This window comes from Microtus pennsylvanicus, chromosome 3, assembly GCF_037038515.1.
Source record: "Microtus pennsylvanicus isolate mMicPen1 chromosome 3, mMicPen1.hap1, whole genome shotgun sequence".
NCBI classification, from domain to species: Eukaryota; Metazoa; Chordata; class Mammalia; order Rodentia; family Cricetidae; genus Microtus; species Microtus pennsylvanicus.
The window spans coordinates 34,816,665-34,832,377 of NC_134581.1; the positions used below are offsets into that span (position 1 = coordinate 34,816,665).

Below are 15,713 nucleotides of genomic sequence, written 5' to 3' on the forward strand. Positions count from 1 at the left end.
ACTGATTCAATCTACAGTACAAACAAGGCTACAAATCAACATTACTAACCAATCTGAAGATGATCAAGCTCTGGTGTGAAGAGTCCATCAGGATAGATTTTGATCAGAAAGTAGATGTATTTATTTGGGGGAGGAACTGGTTCTCTAAAGCCTGAGAGTAAGGAGGCAGACACGGGTGTGTATGGCTTTACTATTTCTGCACCTGGAAAAAAAAATCAACAAAGAAAAGTGTAATACTTAAAAATCTCTTAATGAAGATAAAACATAAAAATTTTATGATGCTATCAGTGTATGTTTAAAACTAATGTATATACACCTTTAATGAGATGTTCCACATCCATGTTTCAATTCAAGGATATAATCTTAACAAACCAATGCTTAACCATTATACAGACTTTTTGTCAAATTTTTGTAAAACTAAGTATGGTCTATAATAATGAATCCAGACAGACATATAACTTGTGAAGCAGGCCACAATAAAATGGCATCAAAGTTTTCCATGGAGATGTAATAATAAAGACAGACCAATTCCAATATAAACCACACACTTAGCAACAGGTAGTGGTCAACAATGAGAGCACTAAAGAAAAGGAGGCATTTCCCTTCTAATTTTATATATTTTGGATTGTTTTAATGTTCTAAAATTATTATTTTGGCAGCTGAATGAAAGGAATGCTAATCTAATTAGATCATGGAAAGTTTTATTTGTAAAAGCAAAATGCTTTGATCAAGTGCTAAAGAAAAGAGTCATGAAACATTTGAAAGAGCACAATTTCATCCGTGGTTCTCATTATTTCCTATAACTAAAAGCTCACTGGCTGAGAGCCATGCTAGGGAGACAACAGCTCCTGGCGGCTCGGCACTAGTGATGATGAAGAGCCTCATGGCACCATCACGGAAGAACACCTACACCAAGTCCCAGCAAGGCGTCTATAAGACAAACACAGACTGAAGTAAGGAGCCTGCAGCTTCAAGAGGCCAAGAAATGTTGGCTATCCGTAAGAACTGGAGTAACTGAAATAAGTAAATGAAGAGATTTAGGACGAAATAAGGGAAAAATAATCCACACAGCAAGGAACACAGTTTTGAACACCTTGAACTGGTAGCATACATAAGGAAACTATGTGCAATTATTCACTTGTTTTGAGTTTTATAGACTCAAATCTCCTGAGTGGCACAGCCCCTGGGAGATACCAAGGACACAGGTCTGTTTCTAGTGATACTCCCTGTGGGGACCACTGTGTGCTCTCTCCCTGTCCAGGTCATCAATAGCAAAGCCACAGTCCTCACACCCCTGCAGCCACAGACCCAGAGGCTTCCTGACATTAAAGCCAGGTGTTCAAAAGGGCCAGTAACTTAGACGACTGTACAAAATAACATGTTCCCCACTCCACCCCACCGTGGCTCTAATCCCCTTACCTGTGACACTGAGCTTGAGGTAAACATGGTGCCCAACTGGCACCTGAAGGTGAGTACTTGGAGGCAGCATCAGACAGAAAAGCCTTGTATCATGAGTAACATCTTCCTTGGAAATCAGCTGGCACCTTCTGTAGGACAAGCCTAGAAGGCAACAGGAGTAGGTCACTAGGGGAACCCACACTCCACTCGGCTCTTCCAGAACTCCAGTCTCATTACCGTGCACACAGCTCTAAAGCTCAGTAACTTTACAAGCCTATTGTATTCTAAGATATCTTGTAAAACATGTGAACACACCTATAATTTGAAAAATGGAGAATTAACAAGTCTAATAAAATGAGTGTTATCTCTTCATACCTGTAACAGCACATTAAAAACATGTCTCAAGAAATTAAAACCCAATTTCTTCTTATACATATTTTGTAAGCAACTCCGTATTTTAGGCTTTATATTTATAATGATATTGATTGTACATATAAAAATATTTGATAAACATGGTTACATTCTCAAGTTTTTTTTTTCTTTCCCAATGAAAAGGTTTTAAAAGTTGAGTACTTGGAATTTAACAGTACTATCACTGTCAAGCAGGCTAACACCACACTCTGATGAAAGAAAACTATGTTATTTCCTTAAGCGCCTTTCGGCCATTTGGGTTTCTTTTGTTGAGAATTCTCTGTTTAGTTCTGAACCCCATTTTTAAATTGGATTATTTAGAATTTTGATGTCTAATTCCTTGAGTTCCTTTTGTTAATGTTTCTTTCGGCTTTATTATTTTTTATGTATCTGAAAATAAAATTGGAAAGACATTTCAGCTAGAGAAAAGCAATATTGTTTAATAAAGATTTTATGTGACATGAGTACTTATATGACTTTCTTTATATTTTATGAAGAATAGACAGGAGATGTTTGTGAATAGACTAATAATTATGATCAAATGATGGCAAGGCAAGGAAGGGAATATCACAAAGCCCATGTGCTCAGAGTCTCTCGTTCCTGTCTGTACAGGAGCACGCTTCCTAAAACGAAGCAAAAACATTCCTGAAATCCAGAAGACACACTTTCATAAACTAGAAAGGAACAAACCATTTTATTATTTTTTAAACAATCTTCTTTTATTTTACATACTAATCCCAGTTACCTCTCCCTCCCTTTCACCTCCCATTCAGTCCTCAGAGAGGGTGAGGCCGTCCATGGAAAATCACCAAAGTCTGTCACATCACTGACACAGGAATATTTTATGGTCATCTTGTACACAGGAATTTGCTGCATTCAACTGATATTTCTAGTTCTTTTTTTGATTTGGTAGGTGAGGGCTTTTCTATTTTTATGACTCTCAGTAAGACAGAAACTTCTAGTTCTGTGGTTGTATAAAAGAAATCCATAAATGAACAATTGAGTAGACTAGACAATTCACAAAAGAAGTTCAATTGACTTAAGAGCACACACACATATTTTTAACATCAGAAGCAAAGTGCAAAGAAAACACACATACACACACACATACTCACACACACAAACACACTCACAGACACAAATACACAAACAAACTCACACACAGAGACACACACAGACACAAACACACAGACACACACAAATACACACAAACTCACATAGACACAAACTCACACACACAGACACACACACAAACTCACTCACACACATAAACACAGACACAAACACACACAGACACACACACTCTCTCTCTCAGACAGACAGACAGATACACACACACACACACACACACACACACACACACACACACACACGTATTAGTATTGGACTTCCTCCTTCCCTGCTTTCACTGATATTTCATGTCACAGTCATTTTCAATGAATAAGATTGATTCTCAATATAGATTTTCTTTGCATTTTGTGCCTTGAGTTCCTTATATATTTTGGAGATCAGTCCTTTGATGTAGCGTTGGTGAAGATCTTTTCCCATTAAGTAAGCTGCCTTTTTGTCTTATTGACTGTGTCCTTTGCTTTATAGAAGCTTCTCAGTTTCAGGGGTCCCATTTATTTATTGTTGCTCTCAGTGTCTGTGATAGTGGGGTTACACTTAGGAAGTAGTCTCCTGTGCCTATGCATTGAAGACTACTTCCTACTTTCTTTTCTATCAGGTTCAGTGTGGTCAGATTTATATTGAGGTCTTTAATCTATTTGGACTTGAGTTTGTGCATAGGGATAAATATGGATCTATTTTCATTCTTCTACATGTTGACATCCAGTTATGCCAGCACCATTTGCTGAAGATGCTTTTTTTCCCATTGTATAATTTTAGCTTCTTTGTCAAAAATCAAGTGTTCATAGGTATGTGGATTAATATCTGGGTCTTCAATTCAATTGCATTGGTCAACCTCTCTGTTTTTATGCCAATACCAAGCTGTTTTCATTACTGTAGCTCTGTAATAGAGCTTGATGTCAGGGATGGTGATGCCTCCAGAAGTTCCTTTATTGTACAGGATTTTTTGGCTATCCTGAGTTTTTTGTTTTTCCATATGAAGTTGATTATTGTTCTTTCAAGGTCTGTGAAAAATTGTGTTGGGATTTTGATGGGGATTGCATTGAATCTACAGAATGCTTTTGGTAGGATTGCCTTTTTTAAATGTTGACCCTATCTATCCAAGATATTTTTGTTATTTGTGGTTATTGGGAAAGGTGATGTTTCACCATCATGGAAATGCAAATCAAAACAACTCTGAAATAACATTTTACACCAGTCAGAATGGCTAAGATCAAAAACACCAATGATTGCTTATGCTGGAGAGGATGTTGAGCAAGGAGAACACTCCTCCATTGCTGGTGGGAATGCAAACTTATACAACCACTTTGGAAATCAGTATGGCAGTTTCTCAGAAAATTGGGAATCAACCTATCTCAAGATCCACCAATACCACTCTTGGGCATATACTCATAAGATGTTCAATCAAACTACAAAGACATTTGTTCAACTATGTTCACAGCAGCATTATTTGTAATAGCCAGAACCTGGAAACAACCTAGATGCCCTAAACCGAAGAATGAACAAAGAAAACGTGGCACATTTACACATTAGAGTACTACTCAGCGGTAAAAAACAATGACATCTTGAATTTTTCGTGCAAATGTATGGAAATAGAAAACACTATCCTGAGTGAGGTAACCCAGACCCAAAGAGGTGAATATGGTATGTACTCACTCATAAGTGGATACTACCTATAAACAAAGGATATTGTGCCTATAGTCCATGATCCTAGAGAAGCTAAGTAATAAGGTGAACCCTAAGAAAAACATATAGATCTACCTGGAAAGTCAAAATAAACAAGATTGCCTGACAAAATTGGGAGCATGGGGGTGGAGGGAGTAGGAAGAGTGGAAGACAAGGGGAGAGAGAAGAAGAGGGGGGAGGAGAACTTGAGGGAATGGGATAGTCAGATGAAGGAAGGACAGAGATGAGAGCAAGGATTGAGGGAGCCATTATGGGGTTAGCAAAAAACCTGGCTCTAGAGAAATTCCCAGGGATCCACAAGGATGACCCCAGCTAAGACCCTAAGCAATAGGGGAGAGGGGGCCCGAACTGACCTTGCCCTGTAATTAGACTGATGAATATCTCAAATATCATCATAGAACCTTCATTCAACAACTGATGGAAATAGAGGCAGAGACGTACATCAGAGCACTGGGCTGAGCTCCCAAAGTTCAGTTGGAGAGTGGGAGGAGTGAGAATATGAGCAAAGAGGTCAAGACCATGATGGTGACACCCACTGAAACAGTCTACCTGAGCTCACCAACTTCAGCCAGACAGGGAAGGAGCCAGCATAGGTCCAACTAGTCCCTGTGAATGTGGGTGACAGTTGTATGGCTGGGCAGACTGCGGAGGCCACTGGCAGTGACACCAGGATTTATCCCTACGGCTTCTACTGGCTTTTTGGGACCCTATTCTCTTTGGATGGATACCTTGTTCAGCCTAAATATAGCAGGGAGGGCCTTGGGCCTTCCGCAGAGCAATGTGTCTTACCCTCTCTGAGGAGTGGATAAGGGTGGGGGTGGGGGATTGGGGAGGAAATTTGAGGAGGGGAGGAAGTGGGAACTTGGATTAGATGTATAATGAAAAAATATAGTTTGTTTTCCTTTAAAAAATATAAAAAACATAATAAAATCACACCCCATTTTAAAAAAAGAAAAATGTATGTTATTCTATGCTTCTATATATGAATTGTACATGCATATGAATCATAAAGCATCCTGCCTAAATGACTAAACAATAAAGAACCTTTTACTAAGTGACAGCTGAAAACTGTAAGTTTATGACATATACTGACTTCTGTAAAAGGAAGCAAGAATTTCTGTAAATACTAGAAACACTATACTACACAAAACAATTGCCATTTATTAGAAGGATTTATTATAAAAATTCTAAAACATTGTCATTTATAAATTCTATTGAGTATAAATATACCCCCAAAGACTGATAATGGTTTATCTCCTCTCTCAGAAAATAGCATTTACAGGAACAGAATCGCTCAGTAATATATTCATTTTAATTACTTTTTCCTCTCTTTCCCTCTGATTCATTTAATAGTACGTAACTTGGTACAGAAAAAATTTACTCCAGATCACAGGAAGTAAAGGGCCTCCAAACTAGCAACCAGTGTTTAAAGGAAAACTAGAATTCATATACAACAGTTGATTCTCAACTTGTGGGTTATGACCCCTTTATGGTTGAATGATCCTATCACAGGGGTTACCTAAAGCCATTGGAAAACACAGATATTTATAATTCATAACAGTAACAAAATTATAGTTATAAAGTAGCAATGAAAATAATGTTATGGCTGGGATCACCATAACATGAAAAACTGTATTAAAGTACCGCTGCATTGCAATGGTTGAGAATCACTACCATACCACTTCCTGGGCCCCATGTTGAGAATACAACCAAAAACTAAGATGGTTTATGGCCAAATAGTAAAATATTATACATCAGTCAAAACTGTATTGTGTTCTATATTGCATCTTGAAAACATACGCCTTCATAATATCCAAGAAGGTTGGGCATTCTTAAGCTCCTAAGAGTATCACATATTGAAATAGCTGAGGCCTACAGCCCAATTCTCCCCTTTTCTGTCTTCATCCTCATCTGTCACCAAGTGAGGTTTACACAAGGATGGACAAATGAACTCATCCACGTTCTTCCAACAACAGTCCTGGGTATTCCTTGGATAAAACTAGATTTTGGTTTTATTCCATGCTTTTTCAGACCCAGGCCAGCTGGCCTTGGTGAGTTCCCAATAGAACATCCCCATTGTCTCAGTGTGTGGGTGCATCCCTCGCGGTCCTGAGTTCCTTGCTCGTGCTCTCTCTCCTTCTGCTCCTGATTTGGACCTTGGGATTTCAGTCCGGTGCTCCAATGTGGGTCTCTGTCTCTGTCTCCTTTCATCGCCTGGTGAAGGTTAATATCCAGGAGGATGCCTATATGTTTTTCTTTGGTTTCACCTTCTTATTTAGCTTCTCTAGGATCACGAATTATAGGCTCAATGTCCTTGGTTTATGGCTAGAAACAAATTATGAGTGAGTACATCCCATGTTCCTCTTTTTGGGTCTGGCTTACCTCACTCAGGATAGTGTTTTCTATTTCCGTCATTTTGCATGCAAAATTCAAGAAGTCCTTGTTTTTTACTGCTGAGTAGTACTCTAATATGTATATATTCCATACTTTCTTCATCCATTCTTCCGTTGAAGGGCATCTAGGTTGTTTCCAGGTTCTGGCTATTACAAACAATGCTGCTATGAACATAGTTGAGCATATACTTTTGTTGTATGATAGGGCATTGTCAGGAGCCAATTTCCTCCTAAAATCATTACAGGAACCATCACCCTGGGGAGTCTGTAGAGAACCCCACACCCCTAATTGTGTTAAGAATGGTTCTATTGACAGAGCCTACCCCACACCCAAATTGGCTGTTAATGAGAGCTATCTGTTAGCGAAACCCACCCCGCATTCTAAACTATCTAGAGAACTAGGTGTGTCAACTTCCAGGCCTACTGTGACTTGACCGAAGATAACCTCCTGCCTACGTGACCAACGAGGACCATGTGACCAACGTGAACCACGCGGCAAGAGCCCAGAACCCTGTGCCCATCCCCCCAACTCCTTACCCTATAAAAGGTTGTATCTCATCCCTAATAAACGGAGGCTTTGACAAACTTTGCATGGCCTTCTTCCTGTCTCCTAGCCCATATCTTCCAGGTAGTGCCTCTCCGGGACCCTGGAATAACTGACCTGCCAGGCGGGCTACTAACCCTAGACTAAGTGGCCCGCAAGGCAATCAACAGTGGCGCCCAAACAGGTTGGATGTACAATGGTTAAAGCCCTAGTTATAATATTCTTATGGAAGACCTTGAGCCGCTAGGTAAAATTCTTACAAAAAACAGTTTCCAATGGAAAGCTTAAACAGCTGCCTAACAGGTACTCAAGCAGGTAAAATATAAATCAACAGGTAAAGTATACAATAATCGACAAATACAGTATATTAATTATAATTCAGCTATGGCAAATGTGTATATTAAATGTAAAACTTATTCTACAACAGTTTTATAAAAAATGCTGTTTATGGCTAAACCTTCTCAGTTTTGCCAGTTAAGATATTAAACTCTTAATTTAAAACAGTAGCCTGTCTAATATAAAAGGGCAGGATAAAAGCTAAAAAATGGCTTTACAAAATATTGACTATAATCAATGTTTCTTATACTAAATAATAGATTCATTGATAATTTTAAGATTGATTCCTGGACAATTGTCTTTGCTCAATTCAAAGGCAAAAACAATAATCTTTTCCAAGATCATTGCTACAATTCACACAACTGTATTTTGCTAATGTTATAACAAAAAAATCCCTTAAAGGATTTTATGCTAAATTTTACAAATGGCTTTTCCAATGGAAGAGCTGCATATATGGCTAATAAAAAAGAAATTGTGGAGCGTAATAAGGCTCCTTGAAAGCAACTCATAAAAGGTTGCAAGCAGATCCTGATGCAAACGGATCTGATGTGATAACACCAAGCTGACCTTTGCTAAGGCAAGGTGGAAAAGCCCTTGCAATGCATTATGAAAAAACCCGACCTATATATATTTGGGGTCGAGGATATGTTTATGCTTTTTTCACAGAAAGAAAATAAAAGCTGGATCTGATGTCGAGGCTGCAGATGCCCAGAGAGGAGTTCCAGAGGAGACTGGGGAGAGGTCCTTGGTCCGGCCTTTCCTGCCCCCAAGGAGAGGAGTGCCTGATAACAGAACCTGCTACACCACTCTGCAGGGTGTCAATTCTGCCCCTAGAGAGTCCAGGGAGACCCACCTGAGAAGTGCCAGGATGTGCTTCAGATAGCTGAATCCAGCTCACCTCACCCAGGAATCCCACCTGTCCTGAAGCACTAATGCTGAGCTCCTTCTGCAGTTTGAATTCTGGTTTGCTTTAAAACTAAGATGCGGACTAAACATCAGACAGTTTTAATGTTTGGGACACAGAACTCATTTTAATTAAAATATTAATGCTTCTTCACTTAAGAAGGGGAAAGATTAGGGTTCCTGTCACTGTTGCTCAGAGACTGGAACTGGTGGTATTTGAAACAACAATGTATGTCATTGTGCCCTTACTACAATTGACCTGATATTTGTAACTGCTTATAGATGTTGGGAAAAGTCTGACACACGCTGTAAAATGTTTGGGTTTAATGCATATGTTAAAAATTTTAGATTTAGACCCCTTTTACACTGCCCTAATTGTTGGCAGGCAGCACTCATAATCTTATTGTGGAGTAGGCATTTAGGAAGGAGGATACCTAAGGCCAGATAAAAAGGTGAATACTGGGTTTGGAAAATGCCCTTTCTTCTTGTCTGGAAGATGGAGTTATTGGTGCCCAAAATTATATCATTATATTTTGTTTGAGGAGCTACTCACAGTCTTTTCATTAGTGATAGACACAGGGGCCCAATGACGGGAGTTAGTGTGGATCCTCGCCTGAACAGCACACCATACAGAGGTTGTAGAAACCGGCTCAACATGGCATGGTGCCAGGCACGAGGAGTGCCCTCCACATGGCCTAAGACAGGGTCGACCTGTGATCTGTTTACTTTAAATCTCGCTAGATACCTTTCATTTGAGGAGCTCCAAGGACGGGTGACCTGTGGCAGGAAATCCCCCAACCTAAGACAGGATACTGGGAATCCTAGGACGGGTTAGGGGGATAAAGACCTGGTCCCCACTCGACCTAAGAATCATAAGGCACCCCTCTGTTCCCAGGAGAGGTAAATTGCTTCACCATTCGAGAGGAGGGTCTCTCCTTGCCCCAGTCACTGCTCCTTTAGATCTGACACCTTGGTTGGACTCTGACCTGATGCCCTTCACTTAATAGCGGCCTGTCTTTATAAAAGAAAGGGGGATCTGTCAGGAGCCAATTTCCTCCTAAAATCATTACAGGAACCATCACCCTGGGGAGTCTGTAGAGAACCCCACACCCCTAATTGTGTTAAGAATGGTTCTATTGACAGAGCCTACCCCACACCCAAATTGGCTGTTAATGAGAGCTATCTGTTAGCGGAACCCACCCCGCATTCTAAACTATCTAGAGAACTAGGTGTGTCAACTTCCAGGCCTACTGTGACTTGACCGAAGATAACCTCCTGCCTACGTGACCAACGAGGACCATGTGACCAACGTGAACCACGCGGCAAGAGCCCAGAACCCTGTGCCCATCCCCCCAACTCCTTACCCTATAAAAGGTTGTATCTCGTCCCTAATAAACGGAGGCTTTGACAAACTTTGCATGGCCTTCTTCCTGTCTCCTAGCCCATATCTTCCAGGTAGTGCCTCTCCGGGACCCTGGAATAACTGACCTGCCAGGCGGGCTACTAACCCTAGACTAAGTGGCCCGCAAGGCAATCAACAGGGCATCTCTTGGGTATATTCCCAAGAGTGGTATTACTGGGTTCAGGTGTAGGTTGATCCCGAATTAGCTGAACATAGCGGACAATGAGGATTACTGATAACTCAAGAACAATGGCAGTGGATTTTGATTCTACTGCATGTACTGGCTTTGTGGGAGCCTAGGCAGTTTGGATGCTCACCTTACTAGACCTGGATGGAGGTGGGTGGTCCTTGGACTTCCCACAGGGCAGGGAACACTGATTGCTCTTTGGGCTGACAAGGGAGGGGGACTTGATTGGGGAAGGGGGAGGGAAATGGGAGGTGGTGGCGGGGAGGAGGCAGAAATCTATTAAAAATTTAATAAATAAATTAAACTTATTTATTAAAAATAAATAAATAAAAGAAAAAACCCTAGATTTTGGGCCTTTGGGCAGGGAATTTTGAGGTTTCAAATCTTGGGAGAATGGTGTTGAAGAACAGAAGGCAGAGTCTAGGAACATATATCTTACCCTTATACATTCCTCCTAGGCGGGGAAGCAGCAACTAACTGGAAACTAACTGGAGTGCCTTAGGCACTCCCTGAGTGAGAAACCCTGGGCGGGTGCCTTCCTTCCCTGCCTAGCCTAAAGGCCACAGTGCTTCCCTCTAAATATGTACCGCGAATAGTACATGTCATCCTGACTTCAGTGATGGATGAAAACTATTCGTCTTTTGACTTCCCAATTTCTACACCAGCCACAATGGATTTGCTACAGTAACAGAGCAGGGGGTTCTTACTTAGGCATTGTCTTGTCAGCTCGTATCAGTATTGTTCTGATTTCACAGTCAGGGAATTCTCATAGAAGGGGAAGCAGGACAGCAAGATGCCAAAGCATGTCCAAGTTACCTGCAAGCAACAGTTTTTTGCAACCTAAGCAGAGCAGACATCTTAGAGAGTAAAATATGGTGAAACATTTACTGCTGGTCATAGAATTTACTCATTTCTAGTAACTATGAGTGCTTTCTAAGGTGACAGACAAACATGGATGCACAAGCAAGGGCTGGGGAGGTGACAGTGGCTCTTTGTGTAGTTGCAGTGTGCAGGCCCATAGAACACCTGAGAGAAATGACGGCTCGCCATGTTCCAGCAAACATCCTTACAGGCACACGCTCCTTTGTACACATGTCTGTCAGCAGCTAAGAAGCCCTGGAGAAACTAAAACTAACATTCAATATTAGCAATTGCATATATATAATTCAACCTGAATTGAAGGTGTGTGTGTGTGTGTGTGTGTATACACAAGTGTTAACCTAAAAGCTTACTCACGAATGTTGACATATCAAAATTATGAAGTTATTAAAAAATGTCATTTTTTCTTCTTTTAAGACCAATTTTCTGGGTTGTTTATTGACAGATCTTTAAAACGTCCCTTATCCAGGTATTAAATTCTATATTACAGGAAAAGCAAATAAATAAAAGATGAGATTAGGACTAGAAAAAAATAATGATTTCTCAATGTGTGCACACATACAGGCACACACATGTGCACACACACACAACTATTCATTCATAATCTCCATTCTGGGGAGGAAAATGCAGCCAAGCATCACACAACCTCTGCATTTGGAGCAAAGGCACACAACAGCACAGTTTCCAGTCTCTGACTCCTGTGTTTGACCGCATCTGAATCTTCGGCGGCAATAACAATTTGCCATGAGAACACACTGGTTTTCAACTTACACAATTGCTTTCAAACTAAAATTTCAAACTAAAACCTAAAAAACATACTGATCTTAAAAAGCCAATAATGTTATTAAGACACATCAAAAACCTAGGAACCATACGGCGGTTGATTGTAAATGCAATGTGGACTGACAGCAAATCAACGATGCACTGGTGAGGTAAGAATTCTCACTACAGTTTAGGTCACGATTTAAGAAAGGGAAAGGAAAAATTGTCTTTGCTCATTTGTCAAAGAAAACGGGTGCCTAAACACCGAGCTATTTCCAAAGCAGGAAATCTACTGTGTACCACTCCCGACTCCAATGTCAGCAAGAACATGGCTGAAGCTTTCCTGCCTGATTTTCCTTTACTTTTTCTTAAATTCAAGATTTCTTTTTAAATGGTGGCTCAGGACTAAAAGAAACTTATAGCGCAGATAAAAGAGTTCACAGAAAGCCTCGGGAAATTACAGGGTAAGCAGTTCAATGACGGTCATTCTATCTTCAAATGAAGGTCAGCCTTGGTTTTCAGAATCACTGATTTTTGACTAGGCTTTTATCTGGCGGCCTAGGCCTCCTCTGTCACTAGGAGCGGATAATCCTGGACAACAGGCTCTGTTCTCTTTTCAGGTGGCAGTGTCCCACCCCGTTCTCTGCTGGATCTTTACATTAGGCCACATTTTCTGTGTTCTTCCCCTACCTAATACCACAAGGCTCACAGCACACTGCTATGGCAAAATCAAAGTGGTTTAAAATGTTCCATATAATCTTAAAAATTTCCCTCTATAACCGTACAGTGCCTGGCACAAAACAGCTGGTAAGGATGTGTAGCTTTCCCCCAAACATCCCCTGAAGATTGCTGCTTTTGTGAAAGCTATGGATTCCACTTCCAAAACATTTGAAGTCCACCTTCTGTAGGTAGTCACTCGGTATCAAATTCACCTGTCTTTTTTATGTAAGGCTGCCTTAAAGTATGCTGTGTTTGGACTGCATAACTCACCCTTGTAGGCTTGTTTCTCCACTTTATGTTTGTTATATGTTCTTGTTCCTTCCTGGGAACATAATTTCTGCTTCTGTTTCATAGCACAGTGCTAAATCAGTCTTCAACAAATGACATCACACAAAAAAACAGGATGTCTGATTGAAACATAAATTACCCATAAATGTATATTTATAATGAGAAATAATAAAAAAGATACTGGCTTTTGCCTCCAGTTTCTGACACAGAGTGACAGCCATGAGAAGTTGGCCTTCACTCTAGTTCTTGAAGTCTTTGTAATTTCCCAGGGATGGGTATGGCTGATACAGAACTGCAAATCACTTGAATGCCCAGCATGACAGGATCTTTGTTCTAAGGAGGTGACTCTTAGTAGATTCTGTACAGACTCTGGATGGGGCCCGAATGCTGAACTGTAATGGTCAGTGATGTATAACAGGAACCCCCAGGACAGAGTTCAGAAAGTCTAACATTTGCTGGACACATGGGATGCCTGGGGAGCGGCATAGCTCTAGATGGCATAGAAGCTCTACACTTCTCACAATCCTCTGTGTCCTTTATAATAAATGCATAAGTACACTGCTTGTCTGAGTTCTGCAAAACACTCTAGCACATTTTTTTTTTAACCCAAGGTGGGATAGTGAAAACTCTAATGTTGGTTTACTAAAAGTACAGAACCTGGGAACTATGATGGGCACCAGAAGTTTGGAAAGTTCACGGAACCAAGCCCTTAACTATATGGTCTGCACTAGCCTCTACTTAGTATCAGGATTGATTCCGACTCTAGGATACCCAACTGGAATCACTAGGTAATTGGTTACTGGTGGGGCGAAACTCCCACACAGTTTTAGTTCTATATTAAATCATGAGAGTAGAAGTTATTTTGAATTTCCATAGCTTGTAATAACTTTAAAAATTAAAAGATGTTTATTGAATACAAAGAGTTACCATCTGAATCCACTAAATGACTGCAACAGACTGCACATATATGCTTGGTTGCTTAGGTCATACATCTACAAGGACAGAAAGAACAGGAGGGATGAAAATAAATGCTGGGATTCCTGGGAATTTCCCTAGTGTCAGGTTTCTCACTATCCCCATAATGGCTCCCTCAATCAAGATGTCTCTTTCTTTGTTCTCCTTCTCTGTCCTTTTCTCCCATCTCAGCTGCCCCAGCTAAGACCCTAAGCAATAGTGGAGAGGGAACCTGAATTGGCCTTCCCCTGTAATCAGATTGATGACTACCTTAATTTTCATCATAGAAATTCCATCCAGCAACTGATGGAAGCAGATGCAGAGATCCACAGTTAGCACCGGGCTGAGCTCCCAGAGTCCAGTCAAAGAGAGGGAGGATGGATATGAGCAAAGGCATCAAGACCATGATGGGGAAACCCACAGCTCACTGACTCCAGACTGACGGGAGGGGCGGTGGCTGCATAGGCCCAAAGTAGGTCCTCTGAATGTGGGTGACAGATATATGGCTGGGGCATCTGTGGGACCACTGGCAGTGGGACGGACCAGGATTTATCCCTAGTGCTTAAACTGACTTTTTGGAGCCCATTCTCTTTGGAGGGATACCCTGCTCAGCCTTGATATGGTGGGAGAGCCTTGGTCCTGCCTCAAAGTGATGTGCCAGATGACTTTGTTGACTCCCATGGGAAGCCTCCGTCTCTAAGGAGTGGATGGGGGTGGGGTGCATGAAAGGTGCAGGTAGTGGGAGGAGGAGAGGGAGAGGAGACTGGGATTGGTATGTAAAAGAAGAAGACACTGTTTTAAAAAATAAAGAAAAAGGAAAAAGAAAAAAATGCTGGGAACTAGAAAAAAAAACAGATGACTAGTGACTAACTCAGCAGACCTGAGAAAGTGGAATCCTAAACCAGAAATGTAAGCAGCAGCAGACTGGAATTTTTTAACAGAAAAAAATCCCTTTAATGCCCTGAGGTTAGCAGGACCCACCACTGCTAACATCAGAAAAAGGTAAAATGGAAACTTTCGGGTTAAAAGTCTAAGGGCTCAGATGCTCGCCACCCCACGTAAGCTCTCTCCTACTTAGCACAGCCGTGCAATGGCCCCTCTAACCTAATTACAAAGTAGCACAGGGTAGTGGATTGGGCATGCACTAGAGGAGACTGTGTCCTCTCATTAGAGTGGCAAAACTGTAGCAGCCAGGACCTGGGACTGTAACTACATTTGAAGACAGGTCCTTTAAAAAGTACTTAAGGTAAAGTGAGGGCAATCGTGTCCCTTTCCAGAAAAGTTAACACACACTCACACGCATACACACACTCAGAAAAGCACACAAGCCAAGCAGAGGGGCCTTAGAAGAGTCTAATCCTGCCAATACCATGACTGTACTTATAAACTCCACAACTGAGAGAAAATAAATTCTGTTCTTAAGCTGTGATGAGCAGTCATAGTACTTTAGCTAACTAAGACAGTATTCTAGCGCGGGGGGGGGGGGGGGATTGGACAAAAACAAACAAACAAACAAAAAACCAAAACCAAAAACCAAACAAAAACAGGAGGAAGAGAAGGATGAGACTAAGTCGCATTTATAGAACTGCAGCTTTCTTTGCAGACGAGCCTTCCAAAGACTGTGTGAAGGGAGAATACTGTTCCCAGGAGACTCACAAATCCTGGCATCAAACTGTCCTCAGAGAAAACACTCATCTGCACAGGGAATATACTGGCAACAAG

The 15,713-nt window shown here is 41.0% G+C and overlaps 1 protein-coding gene across 2 annotated transcripts in view; it reads right to left on the minus strand.

Annotated features, from left to right (window-relative positions):
- The window catches only part of Cyb5r4 (cytochrome b5 reductase 4), a 63,795-nt gene that overhangs the window by 13,664 nt on the left and 34,418 nt on the right, over positions 1-15,713 (minus strand). For both annotated transcript variants that reach the window (XM_075965059.1, XM_075965058.1), the window contains 2 exons: positions 1,420-1,560; positions 50-202 (listed from right to left, as the gene is read on the minus strand). In XM_075965059.1, the coding sequence (XP_075821174.1) occupies positions 50-202; positions 1,420-1,560 (294 nt within the window). The remainder of the gene's footprint in view (positions 1-49; positions 203-1,419; positions 1,561-15,713) is intronic.